General features: G+C 38.5%; 1 protein-coding gene across 5 annotated transcripts in view; it reads left to right on the forward strand.

Moving 5' to 3' along the window:
- REPS1 (RALBP1 associated Eps domain containing 1) overlaps nt 1-15918 on the forward strand; it is a 107700-nt gene that overhangs the window by 71906 nt on the left and 19876 nt on the right. For 4 of the 5 annotated variants that reach the window (XM_024194919.3, XM_024194920.3, XM_024194922.2 and 1 more), the window contains exons 10-12: nt 7953-8033; nt 11800-11887; nt 13824-13922. In XM_024194919.3, the coding sequence (XP_024050687.1) occupies nt 7953-8033; nt 11800-11887; nt 13824-13922 (268 nt within the window). The remainder of the gene's footprint in view (nt 1-7952; nt 8034-11799; nt 11888-13823; nt 13923-15918) is intronic. The other variant, XM_024194921.3, reaches the window with a different exon arrangement.

The raw sequence follows: 15918 nt of genomic DNA on the forward strand, positions 1-15918 counted from the left end.
ACAAACTGAATAGGAAGAAGAGTGGGAGAGCTCAATTTGAGCAAGTAGTCAGTTTTCAGACCAGAATTTGTTATTCACTTATTACCTTAGCTTTCAAAATGTGAAGTGAGGGACTACAGCATCACAAAGTTTGAGACAGATTCCTTTAGTAAATTGTATAATGAACTGCAATGTATCATCTAATAGAATTGTTGCATCTGACACATGAGAAATATTAATTGGAGAGCCATTTTTAGTGCAGATGCTTTATAATCCTGAAATGTGTAACTCACCAGCAAGATAGCCTCAATCCCACAAAAAAGTATGGTGGCACTAGTGGAAGGCATTGTCTGAAAAACTTAGCAAGACAATTCAAAGCTGTAAAAATTAGTGAGCTGATTTCAGTCAAGTAAACTAATGATACCTTTGTGAAATATTAACATGCAACAGGACATCTGTTCTAAATTTTTGAATTCAGCAACCCAAGTTATCTTTAAAGGTTGCTTTCTGTGTGAACATTCCATCAGCTAGAAGAGTAGAACTACTAATTCTTTTTCTATACTCTGATAACACTGACTTTACATACAGTTGACTAAAATGATACAAGCCAAGATTTTTTTTTTAAATAAGTTGCTCCTAAAGTTATTTTCCATATCCAGATTTAGGCACCTAATAAGTGGCTTAAATTTGCAAGTGCTCATCATCCAGCAGCTCCCATTTGTCCCCAAGTGACTTCAGTGATGTTTAACTTCCCTGTAGTATTTCAGAGATATCCACAATAGATGCTCAGCACTCTTGAAAACTTATGATTTAGGTACCTAAAAATGGACTTATGAGCCTAAATTTAGGCTCTAATTTCTTGCTCATAAGAATATCGTAGTTCCATATTGTGCCCACAGTGGAAACACGCTAAAAGAAAAACTGCAAGAACATCACTCTCTCCCTTAAACAAGAATACCTTAATTTAAATATAACCTGTTCCTATTTCAGGCCAAGTAATGTCTGAACTCAGTTTTCACCATATGTGAAATTTTGGCTGAAGAAAACGAGTAAAAACGTTTGTATTCTCCTGAAATGTCACCTGCTGGGACCCAGCGAATCATTACTTTCAGCTGAAAAAAGGAAATATTGTTCCTACTTTGTAAACGTATTACCTTGAGCAATTTTCATAAATAACATTTCACTGTAAGGTGAATGTACCTGCATATACGTACAGTGCATCTAGAAGAAAGAATTTGTACTTAAATGATCTCTGGATTTCCTACCCTGTGTCCAGCCAATGCTAAATTATATCTACATTGTGTAAGCTGGATTTTGCAGGTATAAACAGTCATAGGTAAATTCTTTTGTCAGGAATTAGAAGGTCATATGGTCATACCATTATGTGTTGAAAAGATGTATTCCCAACATATAGTACCTATAGTTACAATAAAGATTTGATTGTAATAGATGTCACAGTAATTTGGCAATCCATAACATACCTATTTCTTGAACTAGACACTGGTGTGGAGAACAAGTAAGAAGAAATAACCTGTAATGGTTTCTGGTAGACAACCTAACTACTCTAGTATAGTTGCTTCACAATCCGAAATCACTTCTGTCTTAGATAATTTTGTTCACCTGAAGTGGCCTGTGGGCTCTTTTCTACTGTTGTGGGAGTCTGAGATTTTGTTGTGCCAATTTACCACCCTACAGGGATTTGGGAAAATACTTAGGTTAAGGAATACTAGCAAAGAGTAATTGTACTAACATTGCAGTTAGTTATTTCATAAGCTGCATAGTTAAAATAAATGATAGTATGATGAACTTTATTTTTTAACATCAAGATTATTATACTTCTTGAAAGATCTCTAAGGATTTTCACTCCTTAATTTTTCTTCCCTAGGAATTTGTGCTAAAAAAAACTTGGAGTTCAAAGTGTTTAGGATTGTAAGGACTTCCCTGATGCTCAGTCACTAACTCTTCACTTTAACTGTTGCTTTTTTAACCTTTCTAGTCAGTTCCTCTTTGACCATGCAGATGGGGGCTCCCTGCAGGAGCTATGCCTCTTCAGCTGCTGCTCCAGGTCTTCATTGCATTCAGCGTCAACAGTATTTGGGTGTCCTTTATGCTCTACTCCAGTGGTTCTCAAACTTTTTTTTTTTTTTTTTCTTCCCTTTTGTAATTTTTTTGGGGTTTTGGTGTAACCTTTTTTTTTTTTTCCAACCGTTTGTGGTATAAAGCCATAATATAAAAAAAAAAAAGTAATTAACTTTTTTGTTCTAGAAATATAAAGCACGCAATTCATATTTTAATATGAGTAGTCTAATGCGATGGATGTACCCTCTCTCCCGAGCTGTGGCTGGGAAGGAGGGGGGTATCTCCCTCGCAGCAGCCCCCGAGCTGGGGCTGGGAAGGAGGGCCATCTCTCACCGGCAGCTGCAGCCCTGGAGCTGAGGAAAGTTGCTTCTTTCTCTGGCTGCCACAGCCCTGCACATCCCAAATTCCCCTCGCCCCCTCTTCTCACCTCACTTCCCCCTCCCACCTGCCCCCCATTTCACTCCACACCACCTCTCCTTACATGTGAGTCCTTTCCAGGATCCAGGCACCTTAGTAGTGGAGCCACACCTGCGCAGTTCTACTAATTAGGTGGGTGGCCTTCATTCTCTCGTATGCGGCTGCCCAGACACACACCTTAGAGGGAACTATCCGCAAACCACCTGAATGGAGCTTGTGGACCACTGGTGGTCCACAGATCACAGTTTGAGAACCTCTGCTCTACTCCTTCTGGCTTTGTGCTTGGGTCCTTGTTTTATACTTGTTTTGCTGCACTCACCACTGCTAGCTTGGGAATACACATCAGGTACTAGCCTCAGCACATCTCATGAATTTCAGTTCCATGGTCTGACCTTTACTTTGGATGTTAAGCACTTTGGCTTCTTCCTCCTTTAACTCAACAGATCAGTTGGTCCCCTCTCACTTGGTGCTTTAAAAGGTCTTTATCCTCTAGCTTGGTGCTCTGGAAAGTCCAAAACTCTTTTCTCCTAGACTGAGCACTTATTCATTCTGAAGTTTTATTTTTTGTGACTTCCTTATCTGTCTCAAGATTTTGGCTGCAAACTCAATCCCTTGAGAATTCTGAGGCAGTTATTTAATGGATGAGCAGGTTATTGCATCTTCTGTCTGGGTGAAGGGAATGCTGTTCGGTGATGTCACATCTGGCTACATATGTACCTTGAGTATAAAGGCATCGTGGGAACAACTCTGGCATTTCTAGAAACAATCCCTCAGAGCCAAACTTGATGCCAGCAGGCAATTACTTAGACCCTGTTATGAATGTTGGATCTCCTGGCCACTTAAGTTTTCATAATACCCATGACATGTTTCATCTGAAGACAACTTAGTGGATTCTGAAATCCCAGCAGAAGCAGAGGTCAAAGACTTTGGCCAGATGACATACATTCATGTTTGTGTTTGCTTTAGTAGCAGTCCAGGAAGCCCATGCAGAGTGACTCCACACCCAGGTAACTTTCTCTCTCCATGAAAAGGAGATATTTTTCTAGAGATGAGATCAAAGATGTTTGGAGACCTGTTAACCAAAAGGTGGTTCTGGTTTAAACAATAGAACACGCAGCTTAAGAACGGCCATGGGTCTTCTGACCGTGACTGATGCCAGATGTTTCAGAGGCAATGAACAAACAGGGCAATTTATCAGGTGTTCCATCCCCTGCCATCTAGTCCCATTTTTCCTCAAGATGTGTGGGGAAGGTACTGGGTCAGATTTCCTGGGCCACTAAGATGTGGGCATGAGTGAGTTCTGTCCCATAAGACATTCCTCATTGCCATGTATCAAGTGGCAAAGGAACACTCTTATGGACTGATGGCAATCCTGGCAAATCCTCATTGAGTGGTTTCTAGTTCAGGAAGTGGTGCATCAGATTTTCTTTTAATGGAAAACACAGAAGGTGAAGTTCTTCCCCTCACATGAAAAAGAAGTTAATATTCTTCTGCCTGTGGTATGGATAAGAGACCAGTTTGACAGGTCACATTTTTTCTGTCCATTGGGAAAAGGAGGATCCTATATGCCCTTCAGTTAGTGCCTGTGGAAATAAGTGTCCTAGCAAAGTTCAAGAAGTACAAAAGTTTTATCTGAATAACCCCAAACTGACCAGACAAGTATGATTCTTAACTCATTTGCAAGTTGCCAAAGCCAGTTCTGTCAGACCGAGGTTCTGGCATCAGTTATTGCTCCAAGTCAGAACACCTCATTCTATTCCAGTGTAGGAGCCCTTTCCTGGACAGATTGGCCCCTACCCAGTTTAGAGCTCCATAGGCATGGTGTCTCAAAAATAGCATCTAAAGGCCTCTCATGGCTTCAGAACCCATCTGTAAGATGGAACTTCAGTTATAAGTGAGAAAACATTTGCAGTGGGGGGCAAATGGGCCCACATGAACAGCTTCATTTGGCCTATGCAAAATACTTCAACTGTCAAAATGTTGTTGTCTGTACAGGGATACTCAAGAAGGTCAATCCAAATTAACTAAAGGTGTGAATCTAAAGTAGATTAAAGTGCATTAAACTCATGTCAAAAATCTCATTGAAACATAAAGTGGACTTAATTTGGTTTGTCTTTATTCAAAAATTTAACCCAAACTAAGGCCACTTTAAGTCTGAATGAGAGTTTCAACACCAATTTAATGCAGTTTAATCCACTTCAGATTCACACCTTTAGTTAATTTGGATTAATTTTCCTGAGTGTCCCATGTAGACAAGGCCTCTGTGCTCTAGCTGTGTTCATTTGGCTGCCCTTTCAGCCTGTCGTAAACTAGTCTTAAATAGATCATTTGAAAGACCCTTTTGCAATACTTTATTGAGAAGCTGCTGGTGTCAGGATCTTCATGTATTCTTGACAAAGCTGATAGAGGTTCCTTTTTAAGCCAGTTGGTAGATGTGAACTCAGGTTTCTTATTTAAAGGGGCATTTTCTCGGTGGTAATGACTTCGTATTGTAGAGTGAGCTTCAGGTGCTAATGGCCTACCTTCTGCAGTGTTTCATAAGGTTGTGGACTCAGTCATGTCCAAGTTGATGATGGAATTCCACCTTACTGAGTCTATTGTATTGCCAACATTCTTCCCATGCCTGCTGCATTTCCATCCCCTGGAGGTCTTTTTCCATACTCTTGACGTAAAGAGGTTCTGGTAGGAATGAACACAATTTGATAGGATCCAACAGCTCGTTATATAAAGTTTCTATAGTGATGGGATTGCTCATGGAATTTGTGCTTTAAACGAGGTGTGTTGACTTTGAGCATTATTCCAATGTGGGGTAGGAATGGCTGAGGCTTTGTCTACCCTACGGGCAAAAGTTGATCTAAGCTACACAATTTGAGTTACGTGAATAGCGTAACTCAAGTCGACATAGCTTAGAGCTGCTTACTGCGGGGTCCACACTATGTCAACGGGAGACGCTCTCCCGTCGATTTCCCCTTACTCTTCTCGATCCAGTGTAGTACAGAAGTCGACGGTGTTACCAGGTGTTCTTTCAACCCAAAGCTCTTGGTAACTTTTACTCTGTGAGGTGATCAGGAAATAAATCAAGGGAGACACGACCGACTGATAGATGGCTGGCAGAAACAGGACAACACAAGAGTGCTTTCACTTAAAGCTAAACTTTACTTAGTCTCAAGCACTTGCACATGTCCACAGCAGATTAGTAAAACACCCCCAATCCTCGATAATTACTGAAGCTGAGTGTGGCTCTCGAGTGGCACAGCGGTGGGGAACACAAGATGCATCCAGAGGGAGAGTCCAGTCCCACTACCTCAAACTTTTCCCCCTTATTTATACATTAGTAATACAATGACATGTCACTTGAAACTGCTTGCTTAACAAGTTTTCTTTAACGGTCTAGCAAGAGGCTTCCTTCTGATTATTGATTAACCAGGTGTGGTTTTTCCCCAGAGTTTGCAGCCTTGAGACCCTGTTAGACACATTCCTGAGGGCACATCCTGCTCTTCTAAAATGCATGTATCAGCAACTTCAACACAACTCTTATTGGGAAGGACGCGGGGTCAAGCTGCCCTTTCTATGGCACCCAACCCCCCCCCCTTCCTGCCTTGGTCAAGCTGAGGCTGCTGTATGGCCACTTTACGGCCTGCTGACTTGGCTGCTTTTAGCAATAAGCCACAGTGGTTTAAGGCACTTTACTGGTTTGCCAAAATCTCCCTGTACAGATGGGAGAGCGATCTGCAGTCGATTTAGCGGGTCTTCACTAGACCCGCTAAATCGACCGCCGATGCCTCGATCACCACCTGTCGATCCCCTGGTAAGTGTAGACAAGCCCACATTCTTCTGTGCTTAGAGATTAAAAACAAAACATTAATACCCTAAGGAGGAGTTCTGCCTGTCTGGCACTTGTGAGCTGAGATCCAAGAATGAGTGTCATGCACTATGTTTTTCAAGAAGTATAATTATAAGGTAAGCAATCTAACGTAGGATCTTATGGTTCAGCATACAGGTATGTCCGTGCTAATACCAGTATTTGATATGTACCTTATAAGAAATGGAAGAACTAGCATTGCTTTAGTAACACAGATACTTTGAGTCTTAATTGCTCATAAAATACTGGCTTCATGTGGTCTCAAAGGGATTATTGAAGGGCTACAAGGGCTTGTCTATACATGGAGTTATTCAGGAATAGCTGTTCAAAAACAGATATTCCTGAATATCTCCATGTTTGGACAGTTATTTCAGAATAAGTGTGCCTTCCTCCTGTTTTGCTTGATGTACTTTTAAAGTGGGTTAAGCTACACAGGAACCTGGCATTCTTATGCCACAATAAATGAGTCCACACTCGGAGTTGTTCCTGAATAGCTTTTGCAGACAAATCCCTAGAAAATGGCTTGGTGGTAGGCAATGCATGAGTATGGTTTGCCTTTAAATACTATATTCTTTTCTGCATATTCTGGAAATGTTCCATTTTGTAGGAATTGGACAATGGAATATATGATTTCAATGCGGCTACTAACACCATTTTGTAAAAAAAAAAACCTTCGTTCTCCCAAAAATCTTCTGATCCAGTGTTTGTTTGAAATGAAGTTTGACTAATATTTACTCACCATTCTACTAATTACAAGACGTGTAACTCATTCAGCATTCTTCTTGCAAAGAGTCATTTGATCTTTGATTCTCAATTGCTCCGGTTGCGGCTGCATTTTTTTTTTTCTTCAAGCATGAGGACCGTGTTTGGCAATTATGTATTGTAATATAGCATGGCCCATTTCTTGTAGAGCTGATCAGAGGTTGACTTGTTGTTGGTTGATAAACTCAAATGTGTTTGAACTCATTAATTACTTGCATTGTTTCCGTTATAATTTAAAAACTTATGCACTTTTGTAAAAAAATAATTAAATGTGCTCATGCAGAATAGAATAATTTCTTAGGGGGTTCACTGGCAAGTCAAATTGGATTGTTTTAATTAGAATATTCTATGCTCAATTCAGTGTTTTATATGACTTTTTTGCGAGAGTACTATAAACACTAAATGTTAAACATTTTTTTGATTTTGCCACTATATAAACATAAGAAGCCTCTGCATAGGATTTATAGTTATGAATATGTACAAGATGTGGCACCACTTCTGTTATTACAGAATCTGAATGTTTTAACCATTTCTCTATCTTGTATGTATATCAACAGTTTGCATATTTCTTTCACATAAAAAGCTTCTAAATTGTGTGCATATATACATTTTCAGTGTGGTGCACACAGTTCTGATCAGAACTTTAGAGAAAGGTAATACTTTTGGTTGCATATCAATGTCCTATTGAAACTGTGAAATATTCCCTTAATGTATGTTTTGTTCCAAGTCAAGCCAATATGATACACAAACAAACTCCAGTGCAACCTCTGAACTACTATGCTAAATTTCTTCTCCAGTGATCTTTTACTCATCTTTCTCATCATGCTGACTTGTCTCTCCTCTGTCTGTTCAGCAGTGGGAGACATTTAGTGAACGCTCTTCAAGCTCACAAACTCTGACCCAATTTGATTCTAACATTGCACCAGCTGATCCTGTAAGTCAATCACTTAGCTTGCTTGTTTGAAATTAATTTTATTAACACTGAATTTCCATACATTGTGTTTTTAGCTATTATGCATGATTCTTGCTTGGTTGGGACTGGTGGCAGGCTTATTAATTTTGTCTACTTATGATGGGAAGAGGGATTTCCTTTTTTTCCATTCACTCTTAATAGCTGAGTACAGGAAATGTTTTTCTTGATTTTGATGTGATAAAAGTGCTATCAAATCTGTGTAAGGAAATGATTTGTGACACACTTACTGATAGATGTATACATTTTATTACACTTCATTTAAAACTTTTTGAATGTAAACAAAATATAATCCATAGAGCCACAGTGAACCAATAGTCTTATTAAATCCTTCAGTTATGTCACCCAAACTTGGACTTCAGCATAGCTCTCTTCTCTTTATGCCTTGTTGGTTTTGTGCACATAGATTCATAACTGACTTATCCAGATTATCTGAACATCCATATAAAACTTCATGTTCTTGTTATATTCCAAAATTGGTGTGGTACTTCATAGTCATACATAATACTGCTATCAAGTTACTCTAACAATAGTACAATTGCACTAATTGCAGCATTAGAAACTGCAGCAGTCCTGTGAATAGTGAGTAGTAGTTAACACCTTGCTTAGGTGTAGGGGCCAGTACATATCTTACTGTATTAAATTTGTTTAATTTCATAAAATCTTAGAGATTATATAAATGATTTTTAAAAATTTAATAACTCTGCAAAGTCTGAGTTAATACCATTGTTGCCAATATATTTGTATTACAGTAGCGTCTAGCGATCCCAGCCACAATCAGACCTCCACTGTGGTAGGCACTGTATAAATAGTCCCTGTCCCAAAAAACTTAGTCCAAAAGCTTCCCTCGAATGTGTGATTTAAAAAAAAATCAAATTAAAACATCTGCCTTACAACTTAATATAAATACATTGCCTTCTTTCTGTTTGTATATTTCTTCACACAACGCACAGTCAACCTGTGGAACTCTTTGCTAAAGGATGTTGTGAAGGCCAAGTCTGTAACAAGTTTCAAAAAAGAACTAGATAAGTTCATGGAGGATAGGTCCATCAATGGTTATTAGCTAGGATGGGCAGGGATGCAAAACCATGCTCTGAAATGTACCTAGCCTCTGTTTGCCAGAAGGTGGGAATGGGTGATTGGGGATGGATCACTTGATTACCTGTTCTGTTCATTCCCTCTGAAACATCTGGCATTGGCCACTGTCAGAAGAGAGGATACTGGGCTGGATGGACCATTGGTCTAACCCAGTATGACTGTTCTTATGTACTTATCCCTATTCCTCAGTGTAAACATAACTTACCTAAAGCTAATTACTCCTTCATGGAGGAATGTTAAAGCACTTTACAGCTATTAAATGCCTCCATTTCTTACAGCATATTTATTAGCAAATGCTTAGCTAATCAAGAACTGTAGCTATTGCAGTGCTTTGTTCAACTTGTAGTCAGTAACTTATTTTTAGCAGTAATTAGCAAAAATGACAAGGAATCAACTGAGATGGGAAATATATTTTCCTGTCCTGTGGATGATTTTACAGATTGATTTTTCTATATTGTGTATATTAAATATTGGCTTAATCACCTTCTTAAAGTCTTGACATATCCTTGACTTTTGAAATGTAACAAGCAGTATAAAGCAGTAACACTGCTTGCAAAATTAGATTGTTATAGACTATTAGGCAGGTATGAAGCTTAGTTTTATTGCTAACATAACTACTTGAATCTTGGCAAGATGAAATCAATTTAATTTTGTTCATATATTCTGCTACCAGAAAACTGAATACCAGCAAATCCAAGTTAGTGTTGTTTTGCCACCTCTTCATATCATAGAGATCTTGGACAATGACACCACAGCGCAGAGTTTAAAATACTAAAACTTGACGTGGCTTGCTCCTGCCTTTCAGAACCAGGGAGTCATTTATCTGGAACATCCCTTAGTGACTGACGAAAGAGCAGTCACAAAATTAACTTTATTCAAAACCCTCTGTGCTGTAGGAGAAAACAGCTTGCTGAGCCAAAATAAAATAGTGGGGGGGGGGGTGGAACTTACATGTGAGGAATAAGGAAGAGAGGAGTAATACTGAATTTATAGTTTGGGTTTGGGAAAGCTGAAATTGCATTTTCAAATCCATCAGTAAAAAATAAAACGTGCCTTTTGTCACTGACTTGCCCTTAACTAAGTTGGGCAATATTATATCAAGCTATTCTAAATTTCAATCACACAAGATTTGTAATAGCCACACTTCAGAGTACATATGGATCATTCAGAAGCAAAGGACAGTTGATCACTACAATAGAAGACTGATCTGTATATAAAAACTTACATAGAAAGTATGATATCCTCTTAAACCATGTTCATGCCTAAAGATCTTTTAATGTTCATAGTTCACAGTTTGAACTGTGGTAAGGAAGTGTTCTGTTTACATTTGCAGTATACATTTAAACTTTTTATCTTCCCAGTACAGTGCAGGTTAGCTTAAACAGTGTAGAAATTATTCATGTTATATACATATACTCGGCCTTGTTAAAATGAGCTAACTGAACACAGTTTAAAGTGTGTAGTTTTCAAGAGCAATTTTAAATTTAAGACTGTTCTCCTCCCAGATACATATGCATATTTGCCATTGCCTTCAGTGGGAATTGAGCACTCGAGTGCAGAGCTTGGCTTTGGTGGGGATATGAGTGCAAGATCTGGTAGCCCTTTATAAAGCATGACTTAGCCCATTTCATCTGACAATGGCCATAGAAGTACTTCATATAGATAACTGTTGCTGACATTTAGAGCCACTATCTCTGCCTTTAGGTGGCATGTTAGACATCTCTTGAAGGGTATCTTGGAAAAGAAAAAAAAGCAAAAAAAAAAAAAAAAAAAAAAAGCTTCCATCATGCTTTGTAAGATATTAATGGGCTCCTTGAAATAGTTTGAATTTTACTGTACAGTAGAATTTTTAGACTATCAAGCCCATAAGAGTTTCCAGGATATTCTAATTTTTAAATTTTTGAAGCATCAGAAGTACATGGGGCACTCTGAAATGTCTACATCTAAAGATCCTGATCTTAAGTTTAAAAAGAAATTGAGTATTTCATAGCATGGACTACATCTCCTATTTCATGGACATACAAGACACCTGTGGCAACCACAACATCTGGTTATAGGGAGAGGTAATAATGGAAAGTATTTAAGGTATTTAGCTGTCTTTGGATGCAGTTTAGCAGTTACAGACACAGCTAGCACAATGTGACCAGCAGACTTCTATGAACCAGGGACCAAAGTTGAGACCACTGTGGGGAAGTCTAAATACCTGTACACTTGCACTGAGTTTAAGGATATTTGTTATGGATAGTGTTCTATCTCCCCCCTCCCCCCCCAAAAAAAGAGAGTCCTTGTGGCACCTTAGAGACTAACAAATTTATGTGGGCAGTAAGCTTTCGTGGGCTATAACCCACTTCATCAGATGCTTATGCCCAAATAAATTTGTTAGTCTCTAAGGTGCCACAAGGACTCCTCGTTGTTTTTGCTGATACAGACTAACACGGCTACCAATCTGAAACCTGTTCTATCTCAGGGTTTTATATTGCCACCGATCACCATAGTATCAAGTTCATAGGAACTCAGTAAAAATGTTTGCTTATGAATATAAGCTTGGGAACTGCCACTGAATGCAGTCAAAAGCAGCTCTTAATGGAATCATTTTAAAGCTAAAATAAAAACTTTTCTTCCTTCTCTGCAGGATACTGCTATTGTTCACCCGGTTCCCATTCGAATGACTCCAAGCAAAATCCACATGCAGGAAATGGAACTTAAAAGAACTGGAAGTGGTAAGCTATATTCTTGTGCTAATTATGAAACCAGCTGCTGTGTTCATATAACATCTTACTGTATACTTATGTGGTGATGACTTTTAGAGCTTGATTTTCTTGCATAACAATTCTGCCTTGTGTCCTTGCACTTAGACAATAGTATCAGGGGATCCAACCAGTGTAACTATTCCAAGTGGTGGAGAACCTCATGAATTAAAGGAGCATTCTGACCCAATGATTTAGAGGGTTGATGGTTGCTGTGAGGATTTCTCCATCTGCTTCTAGGATAAGATTGCTTGGAGTAGATTGGAAGCATCAAGATGCAGATCTGGGTCAGGAGTGGGAGAACTTTCCCAGATTTGCATATTCAAGTTCTTGAGGTGCTTGGGGAGCTCTGGACTATGACCTGTTACTTAGTGTGGTCGGTTCTATTTAGTAAAATCTAATGGGTGAGATTTGGTCTGCTACTGCTGGAGGCTTTCATCTTATCCATTTGAAACCTGCTAGCCTTCCTCAAATGATTTCTATGCCCATTCTCCAACACCTTTTGATTCTGACAATCTTGCTGTATTATTTCCCAGTCTCTAATCTTCATTTTTTTGCTGGGGGGAAGGGGTTGGAGTGGGCTTCTATAATGTGCTAACACTAAATTCTAGAGATTTCCAGATAGCGGGAGCAGCCAAGAGCATGTTCCTTTTGGATCTGTGAGGGGAGATAAAGCCTGTCTCTATGGTGCAGGTTTTGCCACATTTACTCATACCTATTCACACTCTATTTGGGCTTCATTTGCACACCACCTGGAAACTTCATTTAGTACAGATAGCAGTTGCCAGATTGTTTACCAGTACTCTTCATATGGGGTTCACTTCACCAGTGAATCATAAATTGATTGACATCTCATTTGTTTCCAAATGCAATTCAGGTTATTAAGCTTTAACTGTAAAACCCATTGCGATTTGGGTCTTGTGTATCTGAGATCACTGCTTTTTGCTGTACTCTGGGGTTTGTGATCATATGAGGTGCTTGAATTAATAGTCTGTAGGGGAAGATTCTTTAGTCTGGAATTTATTGACCTCCAGGGCATGGTGCAAAGCCTACTGTCCTATGATTTTCAGAAGAGTGGGGAAGTAAAGTGAGGGGTGTTTTTTTTGTTGTCTTTTGATGTGCATCAGTGAATATATCAATTTAGATTTTATTTTTTAAATGTCTAACCTTTTATTATAAATTCATTTAGAACTTTTGACAAGGGCATTATATAAAATGAAAATTGTTTTTCTCTTAAAGGCATACTTGTCTGATGTCATGTCTTACGCCAATGTACATTATTATGGTCGTACCTAGAGGACATGGTCCCATTTTGCTAGGCACTGCGTAGATATATAATAAATGGCCCCTGCCCCAAAGAGTTTATAATCAAGGTAGGCGCTCTGATGCAGGGACTTGCTTATGTCATGTTTGTATAGTGCCTAGCACAATGGGACCCATATTGTTAACTTAATAAATCCTAAAACTGCAAAATTTTATAAACTTGACTATAATTTTACAATATTACATAGAAGGGCAAAACGAATGTCTTAAAGCGTGCAAGGATACATACGCTCAGGCATTTCACCACTGACACAAGAAATGAATATTTTATAAGATTGTATATTTGGAAAAATTATTAGATATATGCATATTAACCAGTGCAATTATATACCAATATTGAAATGTAAAGTTTCAAAGTTTAATTTTTATTTATGAATGAATAGTTTTTGTGTTTAAAATTATAATGGTGTGGATAGTATCATTGTAGTTTATCCATCTAAAATTCCAATCAAGTGCAAAATTTTGGTTTAGGGCTGAACTTTCGTTAATAAAGACTTGGCCCCCGAAGAGAAGGATAGTTTCAGTGTATTTTGTATATCACTTAATCTTACATAAAAAGAATAGCAATAATCTTTTTTCCACCTAGATCTTGCTAATCCCACTAGCCCTCTACTTGTGAAACCACCTGACCTCTCAGAAGAAAATAATATGAGTTCATCAAAATTTGTAGCTGGAAATACAGTTGGTAAGTATCAAAGCAACTTTTAACCCAGGGGTGCCCAACCTATGGCCTACGGGCTATACAAGGCCCACCAGAGCATTTCATAAGACCCACGGCCTGCTTCAACACAGTATACGAACGGCTGATTCATTAGTGTTTTGTTGTCATGTTTACATCATTTTCAGCTACACAAAAGTATATAGAATCTGTTTGGCTCAAACAAGGTTGTGCTTAGTTGTGGTCCTCCTGTGTAATTAGGTTGGTCATCACTGTTTTAAACCATTTATCACACTTTAAAGGAATGTCAACCTGAATTATTGTTCTTGATGTCTCCGGCTAATAAGAGCACAAACTGTTCCTGAAAAGCAAGAAACTTCTTAAAACAAATGTCCAACATTGTATTTTGACTTGGGAAGTATCTTCCTGTCTTACAAAAAGATAAAGGGATAGATAATAGCAGATAAAAATAGGTTTAGCTTCTCTGGCTTCTTTATTGGAACTGTGCCAATTTAGGCCATTTGAGGATCTAATCCTAAATCTGGTAAGAAATTAACTGTCTTATTTTAACTGATAAGACTATTTTCCTGTTCTCAGACATAATCTCAGAAATGTAAATTGGCTGCACTATTCTTTATCTCCAGCAGAAATAGCTTTAAGTAGAATTTGATCCCACTCTTGTCTCAAAACCAAATAACATATTTTTTGAAGATTAGAAAACGGTTTTATACCAAAGGGAGGCATCTGCTGTCACTGTTTCAGTTTCTTTGAAAAATTGTGAGCCAAAATACCACAATTTCTTGTGATGAACTTTTGACATTTTTTTTCTAGGTACAGTTAACTTGTCAACCCTCTGTTTACCCTGGTTGCAGTAACTTGGTTTTTAATATTCTCTACACCAAATATATATATTGTACTATACCAATTTTATTAGCCTGTTCTATGTGTAATCACACAGACTAGTCACAAATCAGATGTCAGTCAAAGTATTTTATCTCTTTGTTTTTATTCCTGAAACTGTTTTTCCTTCACTTTGTTCATTATATTGTATAATTTCCTTCATTAAAAATCAATATCTGACATTAGTCCTCCTGGATCCGTTGTCATGAAGTATGGAGGCAGCTAAAACTGTCTCAGTGCCCCACATGGCATCAGTTGGCAGAACATTCTGCAACAGCCGTATAAGGCAGTCAATAGATCCCTTTTTGGCAAAAGCATTTCCCTTACTCTTCAACTCAGTTTCAGTGGTATAGTTTTCTTTCAGGGTCACTTCTTTTCAGGCCCCTCCTCTTTCCCTGTCCCTTTTCCTGGTGCAGAGTGCCCAGTCCTTACTCAGAAGTCTTCCAGTATGGTGGAGAAAATGTGCAATGACATGCTGTCTTATAGTGGGAGACTGCTGCTGCATTCAGGGCCTGAATTCTGAAAGGGCCCTTTCTGGCTCTAACTCCTTGTTAGAGCAACCTGCAGCCACTAAACAGGAGAAGGCAAATGCCATGCCTCTTCTAATTCTATAATTCCCAGCATGCTAGCCTGTATATTTTTTATTTCAGCAATGTGCCAGCAACCCGTCTTATACCGTTGTGTAATCTTCTGCCCTACTGGGTAAATGTAGGCATGTCAAAGGTCATTGAGCAGAGATGTTTTCTCTAGCCATGATATGGACAAGGTGCAGGTGGTGAAGAAATGAAGGCACCTATTGACTTCTCTCATCCAGAAGTTTTAAAAATATATATATAAAAGAGGGAAGCAAATATGTGAGAAGTGAAAAAATTTTTATGCACCATGATCCCCTATACAAGAAGGAGAATTATCCAACTCCAAAAGTCTGACCTAGCATCATATGGAAGGCTGTTAACCTTTCTGACCATAGGGTGAAATTATCTAAACTGAGCCTGAAGAAAGAAGCTGAGAGGATATTAATAAGGAAGTAGCTTCTTACCGCTAATCAAAAAGAGAATCCACTTTGCTTCTAAATCCAGTTGTGGAGGATATAATTTAATAAATATTGTATTTCCCAGCCAAA

The sequence above is a fragment of the Terrapene carolina genome, unplaced genomic scaffold, assembly GCF_002925995.2.
Source record: "Terrapene carolina triunguis isolate 2854851 unplaced genomic scaffold, T_m_triunguis-2.0 Scaffold85, whole genome shotgun sequence".
Taxonomy (NCBI): Eukaryota; Metazoa; Chordata; order Testudines; family Emydidae; genus Terrapene; species Terrapene triunguis.